This window comes from Camelus dromedarius, chromosome 17 (assembly GCF_036321535.1).
Source record: "Camelus dromedarius isolate mCamDro1 chromosome 17, mCamDro1.pat, whole genome shotgun sequence".
NCBI classification, from domain to species: Eukaryota; Metazoa; Chordata; class Mammalia; order Artiodactyla; family Camelidae; genus Camelus; species Camelus dromedarius.
The window spans coordinates 2,112,658-2,127,988 of NC_087452.1; the positions used below are offsets into that span (position 1 = coordinate 2,112,658).

The window sequence follows — 15,331 nt, forward strand, 5'->3', positions numbered from 1 at the left end:
GCCAGGGCCAGTGTGCTGTGTGACAAGCGCCAGCTCCTGTGCCCACTGGCGTGTGCTAGCCACGCTGGAAGTGCCAGGCACCCTCTGGTGCACCCGGGCGGGCGTGCTCCTGGACCCTCCCCCCTCTGCCTTAGACTCTGACTTTCTCCAAGAGTGTCAGGTGGGGCCTGTCCTGCCTCCATCCCTGCTCCCCGCCAGGCCAGGCTGCCTGGACCTCACGGAGCCAGTGCAACCGGACCAGCCTGGTGCCCACCCGCCTCCACCCGCCAGGCAACAGCCACAGAGCTGCGTCCACACACGTGTCCCCTGGTACCTGAGGGTCCTCACAGAGATGCAGTACTTCCACATAAGGCTCCACACGGCGCTGCCACCACCCTTCATGCCTGGCTAGGTGGGCAGCGGGCAGCCTAGGGTCTCCTCCGGCCAGTGGGCTGGCACTCAGGTCACTTCCTTCTCCATGGTGGGAAGAAGAAAGACAGGCCCGAGCCAAGGGAGGGGGAGGCGATGGCTCCCACAGGCCACTGCAGGTCCCCGCCACCGGCCTGGCTGTCCCCAGGCCAGCCTCTGGGCTGTGCTGGCCCTGTCCGGCAGCTCCAGACCCTCCTGGCCGAGCGGCCCTCGCGCACCAGACCCTGTGGCTTCTGCACAACCTTGCGCCTGCCTCCTGCCAGGAGACAGCAGTGGCCGTGGGCCAGGGGAGCAGTGAGTCACTCGGGGCGGGACGGTGGGGGGCGTCCACCCGGTGAGGGAAGGCGCAGCTGCCCGGAGCCCAGGGGCTGGTCCTGCGTCCAGAGGCTGGCCTGGGGCGGGAGAGGCTGAGCCGGCGAGGAGGGCGGTGGGCGGTGGGCGGGGAGGCGAGGGCGGGCCCACATCCTCCCTCATGTCCCCAGAGGCCTAAACCCAACACCCGCCGCCCGCAGCCCTGCCCACTAAAGCTCTGGCCAGGACACTGAGAGGGGCTGTCTGCCCTCGCTCCTGGAGGAAGCCTGGGGTGGACGGAAAACAGCAGACACACAATCGGGCTGCTTCCTGGGAGAACACGGCCCACGAGGCTCTCCAAAGGGTGGGAGAGATGGGGTTTCCAGCCCTGGCTGGAACCCCTCCTCGCCTGGGTGTGCCTGGCCCCTCCTCGGCCTCAATTCCCCAGACCACTTTGGCCTCGCGGAGCCCTGAGCTCTCATCCAATTCTCCCACCCACCTTATGGAGTGGATTTTATCATCAGCCCCATTTCACACATGAGGAAACCGAGGCCCCGAGGAGGTCGCTCACCCCAGCTCACGGCCCTGGGAAGTGGTGGATGGCGACATGACCACACAGCCTGGCTCTAGGAGCCTGTGCTGGCGCAGCCTGTGCCTGCCGGCCCCGCCGTGTGGAGGCGGGTCGCAAGGGGGACTGAGGGTTGCACCCTCAAGTTGCGGGGTCTGGGCCTTTCCAGAAAGTCTCCCACTGGAGCCCCTGCCCTCGTCCCCTGCCAGCTGCTCCCAGGCCCAGCCCAGGGCAGACAGCGGGGCTTCCCAGGCGAAGCCCCAGGGACAGTGACTCACAGCTCAAGGTCAGTGTTCACAGAACCCACTTCTCCCCACCCACAGCCCCCAGGAAGTCCCCCAGAGGGCAGGGAGACCCAGATCCTGGTGCCTTGCAGCCCCGGGCATCACGCTCAGCTGTCCAGGGGTCCCCAGGGCCCCCATTTCACCCACGAGGAAACCAAGGCTCAGGGAGGGGCATCACCTGCCCGCAGAGAGTCAGGGAGGGTGGAGCTGGGCTTGACCGGGTCTCTGTCCCTGGGCCCCCTGCCCTGGCCTGTGCGGAATGGGAATTTCGTCACGGATTCCAGCCCGATTCACAGTGAGGATAGCAGCTGCACGCCTGTCTGTCCCTCAAGTCAGGAGAGAACTTTTTATCTGACAGCAAGATGGACTTCTCCAAGGGCCATGGCCTGGGGAACCCAAATTCTCTCTCCTTGTTATCAGACACCACCGCTGTGGACCCGTCTACCCCAGGAGCTCCTCCACAGCACTCTGGGGAAGTGGCTGCCTATCCTCAGCTTGAATACCCTTGAATACCCCCAGCGATGGGAAACTCACTACTTCTCAAAGCTGCCCATTCCACTGTGGGCCTCCTTTGACCTGAGGAAACTCTCCCTTCGACAGAGGCTGCCTGTCACTTTCCATATTGCCTTCGATTCCCCGTGCCACCCGGAGCAAGGTCTCCTTTCAAGGGTTTATCTGGCCTGTCCTCCCACGAGTGGACGTTCTCTCAATGCCTTTTGTGGGTGTAGGCAGCCTCCACTTACACATCTCTACCCACTCCTGCACAACACATCTACCCACCCCCGCCCCGTCCCCCGACCATCGGCACACTCAATCATCCATTCATATCCATTCTCACCTTCCTCCCTCCGTCCCTCCCTCCGTTCCAACCACCCCTCCATTTATCCCCTCCCCGACTGTCCATCCATCCATTTCCCTTCTTCCACCCACCTGCTCACTCACTCCCCTTTGTCCCCACAGGGTCAAGAGCTCTAACAGGGGTTGAAGGAACCTCTTTCTCTTCTGGTGCCCCTTCCTGAGACCCTCCCAGTCTCCCTGTCAACCCCTTGCTTCTCACTTAGTCCCCAGGTTTCTACCCATGACCTGTCACCTCCCTGGCAAACTGGAACCTTCCTTACCTCTGCCCCATGCCCTCACGTTGCCCTCTAGGCTCTGCTGTCCCATGTCTCCTGGCTCCTACAGCCCCAGGCTCTGGGGCAGACTCCGCACCAGGGACACTCACCACCCCGCTGGGAGGAGTCATCGTCCCACACACCTTCCATGCTGGCTCTGTGCCAGACACCAGGCACGGCAGGCACTCGGCAGAGAGGGACAAGTGGCACTCCTGGCACTGGAGGTTATCTCAGAGAGTGTTATTTTCAGGACCAGAGGCTCAAGACCCTTGTGGGGGCCCCTTCCAAGTCCCTCTCATCCTGGAGGATACTCCTGGCCCGTCACCAAAACCCTGGAGGGCCTGGACCCCCCTTCTTCACTCCTCCTCTTGGCTGCATCCACCTGGTCCATTGCCTTTCCAACAGCATCGAGTTAGGGTTTCCCTCCCCCTACTTTACAGACGGGGAAACTGAGGCACGAGGATGGGTGCCGCTTTCTCAGCTCCCAGGGTGTCGCCGGCTTCCTTGGCCGGATGGGCTGGGGAGACTGTCCGAGGGTTTAGGAAACCCCTGGGGTGAGTCCGCGGGCAAAGAGGCGCTCACTCAGCGGCCCCACCACTCAGCAGGGCCAACCCACGAGCCACCTCCCACACTCTCCATCACGACCACCTTCTGCATCCCTGGCAGCCCCCACCCCACGGCCATCACTCTGGTCCAGCCTCGCACCTGAGCTGCACACAGCCCCGCCCTCACTCCCCACCAGCCCAGGGGCTGATGGGACGGCAGCGGAAGCCGTCACATAGCAGTGCCTGGCAGGGTGGCCCAGGGGTGTGCTGGGGCTGCCCCGCCGTCTCAACCCTGCTCCCATTAGGTCCTCTCTCAGCCTCCCAACAGCCCTGAGGGGTGGGTATCATTACCCCCCATTTTACAGATGAGGAAACTGAGGCTCCGAGAGCTCTCAGGCTTCCTGAATGCTGACGATCTTCATCAGTGACAGTGGCTTGTCCTTGAGAACGGGGACAGACTCCTGATTCATCTGACTCCTTTGTCCCTACGTGTGTCATCTCTCTGAGCCTCAGTGTTCTCCCCTCCAAAATGAAAACAAATGTCCCTCCCCTCCTGGCTGGGGCGAGGAGTGGGATACGGGCCGTCTTCTGAAGGACAGTGTGAGCTCACGTCAGCATTTCAAAAGCCCCCGGCACCACTGGGCATGTGTGAGGGGCCCAGTGACCACTGTCCCTCCTCCCTCCGTAGTAGGACACAGGGCCACAGCAGGAAGTGGTGGCGGTGGGAAGCAGGTCGGCGTGGAAACGTTGACACCCTCCTCTGTTCCCTCTCCCGGGCCTCTGCGGAGAGCTGGCCGGCCCTCCACCCTCAGCCCAGTGACTCACACGGCCCCCTGGGGGTGAGGTCACTGCCGCCCAGGCGGAGGAATGGACACATTTGTTCCTGGGAGATGCTGACCGCAGTGAACTTGGCCCGCGGGGGCTCGCACTCACTGGAGGGAGGCAGCAGCCTCACTAGGGAGGGTGATGGGTGAGGACCCCAGTCGGGGGGTGTGGCCCTCCCCTGGGGGCCAAGTGAGGTCAACGAGCTTCAGTCCAGCCTCCAGGCCCAGCCAGGTTTGTCAACTTGTCTGGTGAGGAGTGCCCACGATCTCAGGGCTCCAAACACGCCCGACTCCCTCCTCGGACTTCAGGGGCTGTCCCCGTCTGCCCGTCTCATCCAGGAACTAGGAGTCCCCCACCCGTCCCTGGCGGTGAGCTGGCGGCGAGGGCGTCTTTGAGACCAGACATTGGCCCTCTCCCTGCTGGCTGGGTCTCTGTGTGGCCCCTCCAGTGGGCACCCTTTGGCTGGTCTCCCCTGGTCTCCCATAGGGCTGCGCCAACATCCAGCACCCTCCCTCCTCCTGACCTCGGTCAGGTGGGCAAGGCCCTTTCCGCCTGCCACCTGCACTGAGCTTCCTGAAAGTGGCCCCCCCTCCAGCCACCTGCCTCCGCAGGGCTTCCTGGGCCTCCAGGGGGCCCACGCCTGGGCTGGCTGTCCCTCCCACGCCTGCAGAACGATTCTTCACTCTCTGGGCCACGGACCGCATCACCAGGTCCCTGTCACCCGGTGGGTGTGGCCAGCGGGAGGCCCTGGCAGGTGGAGGAGGAGGGGGTCGGGTGCTTGCTGCCCCTCCTGTGCCCGCTGCAGACACGGTGCCTGGTGGGCTGCCTCTGCACACAGCTCTTTCTGGGTTCTTGTAACTGGTCCTGTCCCCACCCTGCCGGGGCTGGTCAGGCCCTCCCCCACTGCCAACCCAGGTGCTGCACCCTCTCCTGTAAGCTCCCTGAACCCCATGCCCCGCGCCCTGCCCCCGCACACAGCCCCATCGCGGCCGGCGCGGCACTCTGACTCCTTTGACCCCGCCGTTCCTGCCAGGACCTGATACACTACCCTTCAAGGGGCAACTCAAAGGCCACCGCCTCCAGGAAGCCAACTACTTATTTGTTTGTTCCTTCATCCATTCAGGAACAAACACCCTCTGAGCACAGTATGAAAAAGATGGTGGGGCCCAGTGGGGCGAACACTCCAGCTGGAAGGAATGACCAGCACCAAGTAAGCAAATAAACCAAGACGTCCCCGGCAGTGATCTGTGCCCCGAGGAAGAGGAAAAAAGCACAGCTTCCTGTGCTGAGAGCCTTCCCTGGTCCCCCTTCCCTGCCCCCGAATCCCCGTTCCCTGAGCCTGGGCTGTGGCCCTCATCCTGCGGCACCCGAGTCCGTGCCCCCCGCCTCTCTGCTCTGCGGGCCCGTGGGAGGTGCAGGAGGACGTCCGTGTGGCTCTGCTCTCCGCGCACGTTATCCGAGCCAGCCCTGCGGCGACCTGCGCCGCAGCCGTCCTTACGGTCTCCCTTCTCCACACACTCACGTGCGCCGCGGGTCAGACCCCTCGCCCGGGGTGCCACCCAGTCCCCGCGCTGCCAGCCTGACTCCAAAGTCGAACTCTCCCTGCTTCAGGCTGAAAGCAAAGTGTGTCACTGGCATTTGTGTCTGCGGACGCTGGCCTCTTCCAGGAGGGCCCAGAGCAGGGCCCAGCACCAGGCAGGCGCTCCACCAGTCAAAACCCATGGCCGTCCTGCTTCTTAAGCAGCATGTACCTTGTAAGGAGGGGGCACTGAGTGTCCCTATCTTCCAGATGGGAAATCAGGGGCTGAAGGCTAAGAGCGCTGGGTCACAAGGGACCCCCGTGGGCTCTCAGCCCCCAAGTGCAGCTTAACCTGAGTTCTGCCATCTTATCTCAAGCCTAGGAGGCCGCTGAGGGCTCAGGGGGCAGGTGGGGTGCAGAAGCCAGAAAAGAGCTTCGCCAAGTCCGCGGCTGGGGCACGAGGGCCAGTGTCCAAGCCCCCGGCAGGGCGAGCAGGGAGGAGGCTGTGGAGGCAGGGGCAGGGCCAGGACCAGGCAGCAGCGGCTAAGTGGTGGCCTGGGAGGGGGCACAAGTGATTAGACTCTGTGAGCATCTGCCAAGCAGGGCCAGCAGGGGCGGCTGACAGTGGGGGGCCAGCAGGGGGTGGGGAGGGGGATACAGTGATGCCTGCATTTCTCACCCAAACAACTGGGCGGACGGAGGTCCCACTGACGGCGACGGGGACCTGGGGATGGCAGGGGGGAGCAGGGATGGGGGTGATCAGGGGCGGCAGAGCGGGGAGGCCCATGACTGGTCTAAAGGGAAAATTGTCTCTCTGTAGCAATGAGGGCTCTAGTTTTTCAGAAGTCAGAAAGCCAGCCTTTTTCCTAAAGGCTCTTGGGTTATAGATGTTTGCAGTAATTCAAATTTAAAATCCCATGTGGGCTAATCCCATGCACACCAAATAAAGTACATCTGTGGGTGTCTGGCCCACAGGCCACCTCTTATACCCTTTGTTCCTTCTCACCCAAGATTCACTGAGCTGCCACTGCCTCCGGGAAGCCGCCCATGATTGGTCCAGCTCCAGAGATGCCTGTGCCTCCTCACAGCACTGGGAATGCCAGACTGGCAGTGACTTGATGGTGGACGTGGGTTTGTCTATGAGTTTCTCAGCCCCCAGCGAATAGTCTGGCTAAGAGGAGGCCTTGGTGACTGAACATCTGCCGAACAAATGAACAGCGCTCTCACCTGATCCTCCCGCCATTCACTTTGCAAATGAGGAACTGAGGCCCAGGGAAGGGAGGTGACCTGCCCAGGGTGGGGTCTGGGTCCAGGGCCTGCTTACTGGCCAGCCTGCTAGTCAGCTTCCTCCGAGGCCAGGAGAGCAGGAAGTATGGTGACAGCTGCATAATGTTACCTAGCTTTGCTGCCTGAGGGAAACACAGGATCCTGGGTGGCTCCCGAGGGTCTGGGGGGGGCCACCCCAGGGCTCTAGTGGCCGCCAACTGGCGTCAGGGCAGAGGCAGCCCCTAAGACTGGACACTGCTGCAGGTGGCCTGGCTGTGGCCAGAGGGAGCCCCAGAGGGCAGGGTCTGACATCTGCTGTCAGTTAAAACGACTGCCAGCCCTCCCAGGCTCTCTCTTCTGAGAGTTCGGACCCAGTTCCCTCTGCGCCCCAGGACGGCAGTCAGTGCCAGGGACCTTCAGGGTTTGTGCCCAGACCTGCCACGGAGAGAAATCAGACGGCAGAGGTGAGAGAGGTTCAGCCCGGTTCCCAGCGTTGGACAGAGAAGGAGTCTCAGAGGCGTGCAGTGACTTACCTAAGGTCACACAGCCAGGGAACAGATCTGGGACCTGCACGGGGCCCCACGCCAAGACCCGTACCTTTCCAGGGTGCTGCCCTGCCTGGCTGGGGTCTTTGCAATCCACCCCCACACCCTCCCCTCCTTCAGCGTCCTCTTCTGCAAAACGAAATGTTCTGTGAGCAGCAGAATGTTCAAATGTTCTGCGTGCAGCAACCCCTACAACCTCCAGGGAGACACATCTCATCATCGTCCGATACTAACAACACCCAGTGGTCACTGGTGCTTCCCGGCGCCAGTGCCCCCGGTGTGATGAACTCATGGCTCCTTAGGCCCATCCTAGAGGCTGGTTCTAGTGTTTCGTCTGCAGGGCGAGGAAACCGAGGCACAGACAGGTTCACGGACACGCCGAGGGTTACACAAATGGGAAATGGGAGAGCCAGGAGTTGAAGCAATTTCTGCTCCCAAACACACACCTTAACCACTCTGCACCACGACTGCCCCAGCCTGGCATGGAAGTCCTTCTCCAGGTCTAACCTCAATCCCCTTTGCTGCAGGCTGTGCCCTTCCCCAGCTCCTTCTTGGGCAAAGGAGAAAAGCTCTCCCTTTGATCCCCATCTTGTGCTGAAAGGGCTAAACTCTTTGACCCCTGGCTCTCAGCTCCCCAGGTCCTGGCACGCAGGCCAAGTTACCCAGACGGGAAGCCTCCCCGATGGGTGTGGGTGCGCGGGCGCACAGAGGACAGGACGACTGCCCCGTCCTAGGCTGGTACCTGCTTCCACCTGCCCCCTCTCTTTTTCATCCACTGCCTCCAGGCTGTTTCCCAACACCCAGACCTGTCCCAGGGCAGTGCCCCACCTGAACCTTCCCCATGGCTTGCCTCCACGGACAGACAATTCCCAAGACCCTCCCTGTGGACATTCTAGCATTTAATTTGATACTATTTAGTGTTTCCTTTAAAAGCAACTGGTTTAAAAATTGGACTAGTATAATCAAGCTTCCTGACCTAACTCCCTGTTAGGAGCTGCAGGAGACAGAGGAAAAGGAAAAAGGACACCTTGGGGAGAAACTCAGCCAAATTCTGAACGTGGGATGTGCTGAAGGCACACAGCCCAGCTTCTTCAACAAAGAACTGCGCAGACGACACAGGCGGGGCGCTTCCAGAGAAAAGGAGACATAAGAGGTGCACGCAGTGCGTGGATCCCGATTTGAGCAAATCGATTGTAAAAAGACACTTCTTGGAGACCATCTGGGACAAAGCTGAATGTGACAAACAGCGCGTTGCGGGGGGCAGGGACCTGACACGCTGGCAAAGCCACGATGTCCGGTTCCGGCTTGTGGTTCATGGCGGGGCTCCGAGCAGCATTCTCCCTGCATCCGACTGAGTTTCAATTTGTAACCATAACGAGTTAAAAAACAATGCACAAAATACCAGGTTAACTGGTTTCTCCCCCGAATATGTTTATTTCAAAAGGAAATTTGATATTGCTCCCTGAAATGGAAAACTAGTGTCACTCACTGTGAGGAGAAGGTTACCAAGAAAACAAGACAGCGCTATCCGATGTCGGGAGGGTACCGCTTCCTGCCAAGGATGCCGGCGTGAACCCGCCCGCTCGCCTCTGTTCCGGGAAGCCCAGGGAGGGGGTGAGCACACGCTCGTCAGGGGCCACCTGCCCAGGAGCACGGGGCTGCGGGTAAGGCCCACGAGGTACATCTTCTCCGTCAGGGAGTGGGGCTGGGGGGGGGGGGCAGGCCCACCCCGGCAGCGGTCTCTGCAGCAGAGAGGGGTGCGGTGGGGACTCAGCCTTGGCGGCAGCCTGCGCCTCCCTGCATCACGTGATCCACCTGCTTCAGAGCTGGGGTACAGACGAAGAGACCAAGGTCCAGGTGGCGCAGGCACTGCCCAGGGTCCCATGGCAAGTCTGGGCGAGGGGAACCGGGAACAACAAGACTCCAGGTTTTCTGGCCTTCAGCCCAACGATCACGGAACCTCTCCCTTGTTCACAGATGATTATTGAGCACCTACTGTGTGCCTGGCACAGGGGACGAGGAGCAGGGGCGAACAAGACAAAGTCCCACAGAGCTGACACTGGAGGCAGGGGACGGAGGACAAACGCTAAGCAAACGAATGAGGTAACTTCTGATGTTGGTAAGGATGATAAGAAAACAAAGCTGGGTTCAAAAAAAATATGAAAAAGAATATATATATATATATATATATATATATATATACACATATATAACTGAATCATGCTGTACACCAAGAACTAACACAACATTGTAAATCAACTATACTACAATAAAAGAAAAAATAGAACAAACAAACAAGGAAACAAAGCTGGAGGACGTGAAAGAAGGGGTGGGGAGATCGGGGGGTGCAGGATGAGGTGATCAGGGAGGGCTTCTCTGAGGAGGTGCCACCTGGGCTGAGACTCGAAGCACTGAGGCGGGAGCAGGGGGAGAGACCTAGGGGCAGGCGGCGCCAGGAGAAATGAGGGCCTAAGCACAGGCCTCAGCAAGTTCTGGCTCTTTTTTTTTTTCTTCAAACTTTAGATTTTGAGTTAACTTCAGACTTACAAAAAAGTTGCAAGAAAAGTAGGAAGAATTCTGTGCACTGTTCATCAGGGTCCTGTGTTGTGCCCCATTCGCTTTATCATACGCCTTCTCTCTATCCATGGGCGTGCGCACACACACGCACACACACACACGCACACCTGTCATCGGTGCCCACCTCAAGTCCTTGCTACTTCAGTGTCTTCCCGGAAAACAGAAGACCTTCTCTGACATAATCGCAGCACAGGTTTCAGAGTCGGGACGTGCACACCGGTTCAACACTACTATCTAATCCTCAGATCTCATCCAGCGGTGCCATCCGACCGACGACGTCCTCTACGGAGAAACAGTCCCTGACCGTAAGCCTCCTTTGCAAACAAGCAGAGGGAAATGTGTTCTCAGGACGGCCTTCAAGGACAGCACTGCCCGGCCCTCTGGGAGTGGACGATGCAGCCGCGGATCGGCCAGCTCCGGGCCAGGGTGCTGAAGGCTAAAGCAGATGGGAAATGCGCCCGTCCACACACCTTCCACAACAGCCTCTGTTTTTTTTTTTTTAACGGAGGCACCGGGGACTGACCCTGGGACCTCATGCATGCTAAGCACGCGCTCTGCCACTGAGCTGTACCCTCCTTCTGGCCTCTGTATTTTTGACCCAAGGGAAAAAGTTAACAAAGTTTGAAAATTTAAAAAATGCCTATAAAAACAGCTCCACACCACCCTGCCTGTTCACACATTACCCTCGGCCCTGCAGGGGGTTGTGGCTCCTTGGAAGTGACCTTTCCGGTCACACAGTAACACAGGGTTGGGAGACCCACAGCAGCAGCCTGCCTGCACGTCCTGTTTTGACATTTGTCTGCTTCATCGCTGAGAGTTTTTGGCATCCGTTTAAATTCCGCCCCCAAGGCGGATGCCTCCCTTGCCTGCCCCATCCAGCCCTGACCACCACACACCGGACACGTGGGCTCTGCTGGGTGAGCAGAGCGTGTGCACGTACACTGTGCTCTACACAGATCCCTGATAAGCCTGAGGGTGGGTCCTTGTACCCATTTCACAGATGAAGCAAGCGAGGTCCCGGAGCACTTTTCTCCGGCTGCTGTAACAGACCACGGGCCGGGCGGGCGGCTTAAACAACGGAAATTCACTGTCTCGCAGCCGGAGGCCAAAGCCTGAGATCAGTGTGTCCAGCGGGCTGGCTTCTTCGGAGGCCTCCCTCCTTGGCTTGCAGACGGCCTCCTTCTCCCCGTTTCCTGACGTGGCATGTGACTCAGGGTTCTTGAGGGAAGGAGGACCATTAGGGCGTGCGTGTGTGTGTGTGGATACACACACTCTATTTGATTATACACACACCTATTTAAAAACAAATACATACATTTATTTATTATAAAGTCTGGCTCACGTCACCACGGAGGCTGGCAAGTCACAAGATCTGCAGCTGGCGAGCTGGCGGCCTTGAATTCTAGCCCTTCCAGGAAAGCTTCTAATCCCCACGCCTGGAGCCTTGAGACCCAGAACGGCCGGCATTTCAATCTGAGTCCAGACACGGGGAAAAGACCTGGTATCCCAACCGGAGGGCAGTCAGGCAGGTGTAGTTCCCGCTTAATGTTTTTGCTATTCAGGCTCTCAGCTGATTGGACGAGGCCCACGCACACCGGGGAGGGCCGGCTGCTTTACTCAAAGTCCACCAATTTAAATGCGAGTCTCATCCAAAAACGCTCTCACAGAAACCTGCAGAATACCGTTTAGCCAAATAGCTGGGTGCCCCAAGGCCCGTCGATGAGATGCATGACATCAACCACTAGACGTGGTCGTACCTCTGTGGATGTGTCCTGATCTCCACTTCTTACACCTACTGCATTAGGGACACCCTCGTGACCTCCGTGCACCTTAACCACCTCTTTGAAGGCCCCCTCTCCAACTGCAGTCGCATTCTGAGGCACTGGGGGTTAGGGCTTCGACATACGAATTCTGGGAGACACAACTCGCCCCCAGCAGGCCCTGAAGGACAAGAGAATCAGCTCAGAAGACCCGGGCCCGGCTCTTCCCTCCTCTCAGTTGCCTGGGCACCTGAGACCCCAGGCAGGCTGCCCACCCACCCGAGGGCCGCCGGCACACGGCTGCGGTGCAGACGGCCGCTCAGCATGGGTTACTCTCACGCGCTAAGTCTCCCGCTGCCGAAGGCAGGACGCGTTTGTCAGGGAGAGCCCATGGGGCCTTGTCCTGGCAGCAGCATTCCCCTGAGTAAAATCTCCATGGCCGTCCCACCCATCCCCTCCCCCCAGCCATCAGCGGGCTCTGGCTGTGACACAGGAAGCCGCCGTCAGCAAAGGGGACGAAGCCCTTCCACGCCTGTGCTGCCTGCTTTAAGCGCCCGCTGGGTGCCCCTGGCAAGGACATGCTGGTGCCCTACTCGGGGACACTTCTCTCCAACCCGGGGTGGAGTCTGGCTCGGGCTGCTGGATTCCTAAACCTTCACTGGCTTCCCCGCGGAAGACATGCTTCTCAAGTCCCCCGACCACGTGGTCGAACGGAGCCCTCAGTGTGTCTCACCCGCGCCTCACCTGGTCCAGCAGAAGCGCCCGAGCAGGGAAAGCTTGCAGGGAACGAGGGGCGTCTGGCACGGCCCAGCACACAGACGCCTTCCTAACCGCCCTCCCCGGTGGCCTGCGGCCTGGCCTCCCCCACCCAGGGTGCGGAGCTGCTGACCGCCGGAACGCGCAGGAGCGGGCCAGGAGACTCCCTTGTCTCTGCTGGCCTCACGGGACTTCTGAGGCTCACCACCAGACTACACCGGACCCAAGGCTCACACACCACCGTCCTCGCATCTTCTCCGTGCCTCTTCCGCCAGGAGCACTGCCTCCCCTGTGTTGGTGGGAAATCCCTCTTCATCCCCCAAGACCGTCTCTGCTCTACAAGAACGCTTTCTGACTTTCCCAGTTGAAATGATCGCTCCGTCTCCTGCATAACACCTACACTTTCTTCCAACTCACTTCATTGACAAAAAGAAGACCCAACTATTTATCAAGTTCCAAGTGTGTCCCGGGCACCCTGGTGCCAGGTAGCTTCTCTTCCCAAGCCTGCTGCAGTTTGCAAAGCCCAGTAGAGTCAAAGGCACTCAGCTGCCACCCTGGTACCAACCCTACAAACTCCACACACAGGTACCGGAAGAGGACGCAGGAACACGCCCTGCAGCCCGCCTGGAGTGTCAAAAATGGGCAACCACCTAAATACATATTAACAGAGAAACAGGTGTTTGTACTGTGGAATACTATACACAAGTGAAAACAGACCCAGCAACACAGACAACCCTCACCAGTAAAATGTGAACTGCAAAAAACCAAGTTGCATCTTTTTTCTGGGGTGGCAGGGCACCAAATTACTTTATTTGAAGGAATAGTACTAAGGAAATCTCAAAGAGATATCTGTACACCCAAGGTTGCAGCAGCCTCACTTACAATAGCCAGAAGGTGGAAGCAACCCATGTGTCCATCAGTGGATGAACAGATAAAAACGTGGTCTAGACCCACCACGGAGTATTAGGCAGCCTTAAAAAAGAAAGGAAATTCTGACACCTGCTACAATATGGCTGAACCTTGAGGACATGATGCTGAGTGAAATGAGCCGGTCACAAAGGACAAACCCCAAATGACTCCCCTTATATGAGGTCCTAGAAAAGTCAAATTCATAGGGACAGAAAGCAGGGTGGTGGGGGAGCAGAACCGGGGAGTCAGTGGTTAAAGGGGGCAGAGTTTCAGTTTGGGAAGATGACAAAATCCTGGAATGGACAGGGGTGGCGGGTGGCACAGCACCTGAACGTGCTGAATGTCCCTGAACCGCACACTCAAAAATGGTTAAGACGGTCAGTTTCAAGTTACGTGTATTTTACCACAGTTAAAACTTTTGAAAAAGCAAGCAGCAAATTACGACATCACTTATGTAAAGTTCCCAAACGCACAGAATGGTCTTTTGTGTCAGCAAAGTGATAAAAACGTGTGTGGGACATAAACACCCCAAACAGGGGCCCTGCTGAGGTTTGGCGCTGGGACTGGTGTGGAATGGGACTTGACAGCCGTCTCCTACGTTCTAACAGTTCCTTTCTGAAGCCAGGCTACAGATGGGTAGACCACTGTCCCCGGTTTCTTTGCACCCTGGGGCCGGAGGACAGGGTTTTGTGCCTCCCACGGTGGCCTCTGGGCCCAAGCTTGAGGCTCTGCAGGGTGGCCATCGCCCCAGGCAGCAGGCAGAGATGCCCAGAACGTTCCTGTGCATTTTCCAGTTGAAATCAGCAGCTCTGCTCCTCCCGCAGCCCCAGCCTCTGGCAGGATGCCAGGATTATTTTGCATGAATTTAAGATTACTAATGAAGAATAATTAACAGCTTCGAGGGAGCCTCTCACACCCTGTGTTTAGAAGTGGTTAATTATGCATTGTCTGCAAAACACCCTTTTCATACTCGCAAGTTTTGGGTCGCTGTTTTAAACAAGGCGGACTTAGGGCATCAGGAAAAAAGCCCACTGGTCCGTCTGGGAAGCTCCTGGTGTGGGCGGTGCTGGGGCCGCGGCGACCGCCTTTTCCTAAGACCCGGACGTGAGCCGCCCTGAGTGCTTCCCCGGCACTGACCCCGCAACGCCCCCAGGAGCCGCTCCCCTAGCACGTTCCGAAGCCCCGCCAGACGAGGTCTAGCCGTACAGATGGAATTTCTCGCTCACTGACTGACATGCCACTGTTATTTCTGGACACTAATCAATGGAAAGAGGAGTGACCCCAGCCCCAAGCATCTTATCTGCCAGGGCGCAGTCGGACCTCCTCAGCCGGCAGCGTGCGGCCTGGCGAGGTCCCAGGGCCCCACTGCCAGGCCGGGCCACCCTGGGCCAGCTACTGCTCCTCCCCGAGTCTCCATCTTCTCATCTGGGAAATGGGACAGTCGCATCCTCCACGTCCTGTAGCCGATGCTCGGTGAGCCTCTGCACCACCAGTCCCACCCCCACCTTCCTTCCTAGCCTCACTGTCTGACAGGTACCCCACACTTCCGCCTCAGCTTTGACCATTTCTGAACTGCGTCAGGCTCGGTCCTACCTCTACATGTTTGTACATGCTGTGCTCTCTGCCAACAGTGCCCTTCCCTATGTGGAAAAATTCTGCTCCTACATTCAGGCCTAGCTCAGATTTGACACCTCCTGCAGGAAGCCTTCCTTGATTTCTCCGAGGCCAGATGGCCTCCTTCGGGCTGATGGTATCTTTGTGCCGCCTCTACTTATCCCCCACCCTTAACGCTCAAGGCTTGTGAGTGGGTCTCTTTCCCTTAGAAGGCTGGGAGCTCCTTGAGGACAGTGTCCCATTTGTCCTTGGGCTACACTCGGGGCTTGAGAAAAGGGCACCTACTCTGAATAAGAACTTCTCATGCTGGGCGGGGCCAAGGGCACTCTCACTGGTTGCCCCTGGAGTCCGA

At 58.7% G+C, this 15,331-nt stretch overlaps 1 protein-coding gene across 4 annotated transcripts in view; it reads right to left on the reverse strand.

Annotated features, from left to right (window-relative positions):
- Positions 1-15,331, reverse strand: part of IQSEC1 (IQ motif and Sec7 domain ArfGEF 1) — a 284,665-nt gene that overhangs the window by 102,381 nt on the left and 166,953 nt on the right. The window contains exon 1 of one of the 4 annotated variants that reach the window (XM_064496176.1): positions 314-811. The exons of the other annotated variants lie outside the window; for them this stretch is intronic. Within the exon in view, the coding sequence (XP_064352246.1) occupies positions 314-381 (68 nt within the window). The 5' untranslated portion in view covers positions 382-811. Of the gene's footprint in view, positions 1-313; positions 812-15,331 lie in introns of those variants that run through there. 4 annotated transcript variants of the gene reach the window in all.